The 5,525-nt window shown below is 51.1% G+C and overlaps 1 protein-coding gene across 1 annotated transcript in view; it reads right to left on the bottom strand.

Moving 5' to 3' along the window:
* Positions 1 to 4,092: 4,092 nt before the first annotated feature.
* The window catches only part of LOC103774590 (polyhomeotic-like protein 1), a gene marked incomplete at its 5' end in the record, with an annotated part of 3,166 nt that continues 1,733 nt past the window's right edge, over positions 4,093 to 5,525 (bottom strand). The window contains 2 exons of the mRNA XM_008942001.1: positions 4,093 to 4,247; positions 4,577 to 4,808. Of these exons, the coding sequence (XP_008940249.1) occupies positions 4,093 to 4,247; positions 4,577 to 4,808 (387 nt within the window). The remainder of the gene's footprint in view (positions 4,248 to 4,576; positions 4,809 to 5,525) is intronic.

The raw sequence follows: 5,525 nt of genomic DNA, 5'->3' as shown, positions 1-5,525 counted from the left end.
AGGAACAAAGGGCCATGGCTGGGTGCAGCTGGGGGAGAGGAGGGGAAAGGAGGCTGTGGGTTAAAGCAGCTGGGACTGGAGGAGGGATCTTTTGTGTCCTTTCCCCCCCTATCCCCTAGGGTTTACAGGATCTGTAAGACACTGGAATTATTTTTCTTTGAATGCATTTTCAGCTTTTCTAGCTTCTGCACTGTCACACACTGTTGCTGCCAGCATAACCTGCACAGAGTGCTCTTGCTCCACATCAGCCTCTGTGGGGCTGCAGGAGGCATTAGCACCTCCACAGGCTTGTTTTCCCCAGTGGCAATATGCTGAAGAGTACACAGCAGTTTCACAGAATCACAGAGGGGCCTCCAGAGATCTCCCAAGTCCAACCCCCCTGCCAGAGCAGGACCATTCAGTCTAGGGCAGGTCACACAGGAACGCAGCCAGATGGGCCTGGAGAGTCTCCAAGGCAGGAGACTCCACAACCCCCCTGGGGAGCCTGTTCCAGTGCTCTGGAACCCTGACAGGAAAGAAGTTCTCCCTCATGTTGAGGTGGAACTGCCTGTGCTCCAGCTTGTGACCATTGCTCCCCATCCTATCTCAGGGCACAAGTGAGAAGAGGTTGCCCTTTCCTTCCTGACACTCAGCCCACATATATTTATACACATTAATTAGATCTCCCCTAAGTCTTCTCCAGACTAAAGAGTTGAAGTTCAACTTATAAGTTTCCTTATACAAGTTCCTCCAGCAGACACAAAGGGTTGCATGCCATCTCAGGCTGAAGAGGGGCAATGCTAAAAAAACCTGTAGGAGTTACGTACAGTCTTGTGACTTTCCAGTTGACTGAAACTATTCATGCTTCAATCACTGAGAAGCAAAAGGAAATAAGGTCCTGCCAAGGAAAGGAAACATTTACTGAAACAGCCCAGCAGAATGAGACAGGCAGCTGCCACTCAATTCCTGTGCAGGCTCCCCGAGGTGCCTGCCCCTCCAGCTCACTCACTGTCAGCACTGTGCCCTCACGTGCTCCTAAAGCTCCTTGTTTGGCACAGGCTCTTCCTGTGAAGGTACCAGAATCTATTTTTATAAAAAAGGAACCTTAGCATTCTTCTCCTCAGCTTCCAGCCCGTTCAGACCTGCAGAAGGGACTCTTGTGCTGAGGGGTCAACTCTCCCAAATCCTGTCCCCTGAGGTGTGGTGCAGAGCAGCCCGGGGGCCCTGTGCAGCTGCTGCTCACAGGCTGCTGCTGCCTGGGGGCAGAGAACCCACCTCTGGGCTCCTGGGGAAGAGCTGAGTGGTCAGGCTTAGTGGGAACCTTCAGGAACTTGGCACCCTCCTTCCCAGCTGCTTTTCCTTCGAGGGGCTGGGCTCTGAGCAAGCCCCTTCTGCCCTGCTGTAGACTGGCAGATTGTCCTCAGCCTTGAGGGCAGATGCTGTTAACAGCAGCACACAGAGGAGCCCTGTGTGGTTTTAATGCTGCCAAAGCAAGGCTGAGGTGGAAGGGGTGGCCCTGCTTCCTCACTGGGTTTAGTGGGCAAACAATCCCTGCTTCCTCTGACTCCTGTAATGGCCTCAATCTCCCTTGTAACACTGGGAAAAAAAATAATAGGAAGTTGCTCAGTTTGTCGTTACCCTTTTTTCATGGTGGTGTTTAAGGTAATTTTTTTTGTACAAAACACAACTTTCAAAAAAAAATAAAGTGACCAAAAAAAAAATCCTGCTGAGGCATTGTGCTGATGTAACAGGAGCTTTCTTTGGTGCCAGAGCTTCTGTCTTACCCCAAGGTGAAGGGTCCTTGCTGCGTGGTGCCCTGTGCCTGAGCTGTCCCTGCCAGGATGGATCTCTCTCTCCTTGTCCTGTGTTTTTTGCTGCCACCTTCTATTGCTCCAGTCCCCTTAGTGCCCCTTGAGCAGGGAAGGGTACACACACCTTTCAAAACTAGAACTCTACAAGCTCAGGGAGTTACAGAGGGGAGAAGTTCCCTACATGCTGTGTATTTTCCTGCAACAATAAAAATCCAAAGTACCTTTCTGATGGAGGTTGTACTTCTCAAAGGCTAAACAGAGGTTCAGGTTGGGGAGGGGGGTTTGAAAAGCAGCCAGACCTGCAAAGCCTGAACAAGCATTTCTTCTTTTTTTTTATTAAGAACACTGAACATGAAATGAAGAAGCAAAGCCTTCCTGTTTGCCTGTCCTCAGGTTAGCTGCCTGCCTACTCTGCCAGGTTTTATCACACCCAGTTTGCTCAGGGTAACGTGGTTTCAGGACAGCCTTTCTCTGCTTGTTGCTGTTGAGACTGTAACCTCCCCCTTCCCCAAATCACACCAGACCCAACAGCATTCCCAGGGTGCCAGCACGGGCAGCATCCTTTGGGCCTGTTTTCATTCCAGAGGTCTCTCCCAGAAGAAGGATGTCACTAAGGTGAGATTTCAATGGTACAGTTAAGACAGGGAAGCTGCTGCCACATTTTGTTGTCTTGTAAGCACTTGCCCTCCTCTCTGTTTCTAACATGAGTCAACAAAACTCCTTCCAAAGCTTCTTAATGTTTTCCTACCTGTGCTACTAGGCCTCCTCCCACGCCACCACAGCCTTCCTTCAACACCAGGTGCTTTCCAGAGAGAGAGCAGTCATGTTTCATTCAAATAGCCCCATGAAACTCCTGAAAACAGAAAAGCTGGCAGGCAGTTTACAGAATCATCTTGCTTTTCAGGGATTTGGCTCTAGGGGGCCATTCCTCATGCTGTGTCTAATTGCTTCAGGTTTTTTGGCCGTTTGTTTGAAGCAGAGGTGCTTCTGGAGGAGAGCAGCTCTGCCCAGGTTTTCACCTTTGGCAGCCTGGTTACAAAACTCAACAATACCACGTTTGGTCCTCAAAAAAAAATCCAATCCTGGAGGGGCTGAAAGGGGAGGACTCAGCCTATAATATAATTCTACTCCTTAAAAAGGAGGAGCAGCTTTAAAGGATTAGTATTCAGTTGTTGGAGGGTGTGTTTTTGTTTTATCTGAGGAAGAGGAATATTTGTTTTACAACACCATCATCAACAAAAAGAAGAGGCTGAAGCAGGCACTGCTATCCTGCCAGCTCAAACTGTCCCATAAGCTCTCCTGAGGTTAATGAAGACAGACACAAAAATAAAACAAAATATGATAGAGAACACAAAAAAAAAAAAAATAAGAACACAAAAACCCCAGCCCACTTTCTGAAGAGCCTTGGTGCTTCTGGAGGCTGCTTTGGATCTGTCAGTTCTCCCCCAGCACAACAGGGGGACCAACCCAGTGCTGCAGGGCTCCCCAACGTGAGACAATCCCCCCTCCCCATCACTCTGTCGTAAGCACTCGGGATAAATCCTCCTCTGACTGCTCCAGAGAGGAGCCTCTGGAGCCAACAGCTGCCACAACACTCCTCCCTCACGCTGTACCTACAGGAGAGTGAAACTAAGGCAGTTCTTATTGCCATGGGCCTTCAAGTTTGGTATAGGTGCTGGAATGGCTATTAAACCCAGTCCTCGAGCAGTCCAGGGCTTTTGTTTTGTTGGTGGTTGAGTTTTTTTTTGTGGTTTTGGTTTTTTTTCAGTTTAGAGTTGAACAGCAGCAGCCCCTTTAGTTCAAACACTTGTTTGTCCATCTCTGTCACTCGGAATTTAGTAGCTCCCCTTCCTAAATGCCCCAAGGATGGCTGCTCCCAATGTCCACGTGGGACCAACCATCTCCTCCCACACCTCAAATTCTGGCACAGTAAGATTCAACACTAAGATCTAGCAGACCTGCTGTAGCAAAAAGGGGCAAAGGCCCTTCCCCTTCAGAAGTCTGCTAAGACAGAAAGAGGTCCCCTGCACGTCTCTGCGTGGTGGACAGGAGAGGCATACTCAAAACCAGGAAGAAGGAAAGATGTTTCAAGGCCCCAGGTGGGAGTTTTCCTCCCCCTTGTAGCACCATTAAGAGACCACGACCCGGGCTCCTGCACTGCAGTTTCAATCAGTTCAATTCCTTCTTCTTGGATGCAGGACCCCAGGGGACTGTCCCGTTCCTCCCTGCCCCAGCAGGGTGCTCCAAAGCTGGCGGCTGCCCTGGGGTCAGAGGACAAGTGAGATGTCTGGCTTCAGAGCTGTTAGGTCTCCTTGAGGACGTTGATCTTGGCACAGATCTTGAGAGCTGGTCCCAGCTTGATGTTCATGGCACTCATGAGGTGTTCCTCCTTGAGAAGCAGCAGGGCCTGGCCATCAATCTCCTGCGACCGAAACTCCTCGGCGATCTCCTGGCAGCCTGTGAGGCAGAAAACAAAGCACTGAGAAACAGATAAACACCTGTGCCCTGGGCACTCCCCTCCTTCCTGCTCCTTGGGCCTCTGGCAGGTATGGAAAGCAAGCTGGGAACCCACCCAAACCCCCTCTGCAGCCTGAGAGGTACGAGTCCTCCCTCTGTATGACCTACTCCAATCCAGAAACGTCCACAACAGCACCACAACAGCACCAGGCACCACTGACCACCCACTGACTGAAATCTGTAGCCTCTACTTTCTTGCCAGAAAGAGAGCCCACGAGTTTCCCTGTGGTACTGGACGAGAGGAGTGCAGGAGAGGACCTGGACTTCACCTTGCAGCGACGCGATGAACTCGTACACCTCCTCCACGCTCCAGCGGCTGGGGTTGCTGGACAGGAACACTGGGTTGATGCCATGGAGATCTGGGGTAGGTGGGGCCATGCTGGAGTTTGTCAGGTCCCTCTCCCCGTGACTGGCCCTGACTGACAGGGGTCCTGGAGACGTAGGGGACAGAGCTTCATCATAGCTGGAGTTGTCGGAGCCTCGACTCGAGTCTTCTTGGCCCTACAAGAAAAAGGGTTTTGTAAGAAATTCACAATTCCTGGGTGCAAAAGGAGACACGAGGAGGAGCTGAGGTTGTCCAGGGAGTCTGGAACAACTGGCTCAAGCTGTTGGTCCAGGGGCAGCTGACACAAGAGCTCCCTGATGCCAGAAAAGGAAGACTACTCGCATCTCCCTTCCCCTTCCCTCTCATCCTCCCTGAGTGCACTCCTCTTCCTCCACATCAGCACCTGAGCTCATTCAGTTCTCCAGCCTGATCCAAATCACTCATGGGGAAGAATGTCAGTCAGAAGGGGAAAGTGGATTGTTTCCTACCAAGGCTGCCAGCTGACCTCAGTGAGACCTCTTAGTACCTGAGAGGGGCTACAGGAGAGCAGGGGAGGGACTGTTCACAAGGGTTTGGAGTGGCAGGTCGAGGAGGAATGGCTTTGAGCTAGAAAAGGGCAGGTTTAGGTTAGACAGTAGGAAAAAGTTCTTCAGTAGGAGGGTGATAGATCCCTGGGATAGGTTGCCCAGAGAGGTGGTGGAGGCCCCATCCCTGGGGACATTCAGGATCAGGCTGGATGAAGCTCTGAGCAGCTTGATCTAGTTGGAGATGTCCCTGCTTGTGGCAGGGGGTTGGACTAGATGACTTTGGAGGTCCCTTCCAGCCCAGACACGCTGTGATTCTATGACACACAGGAGCCAATACAGAGTGACCCAAAGGAGAACAGGCCTGAC

The sequence above is a fragment of the Merops nubicus genome, unplaced genomic scaffold (genome assembly GCF_000691845.1).
Source record: "Merops nubicus isolate BGI_N331 unplaced genomic scaffold, ASM69184v1 scaffold43366, whole genome shotgun sequence".
Classification (NCBI taxonomy): Eukaryota; Metazoa; Chordata; class Aves; order Coraciiformes; family Meropidae; genus Merops; species Merops nubicus.
The sequence above is the reverse complement of the archived record's forward strand: the minus strand, read 5'-3'. Positions and strand labels throughout refer to the sequence as shown.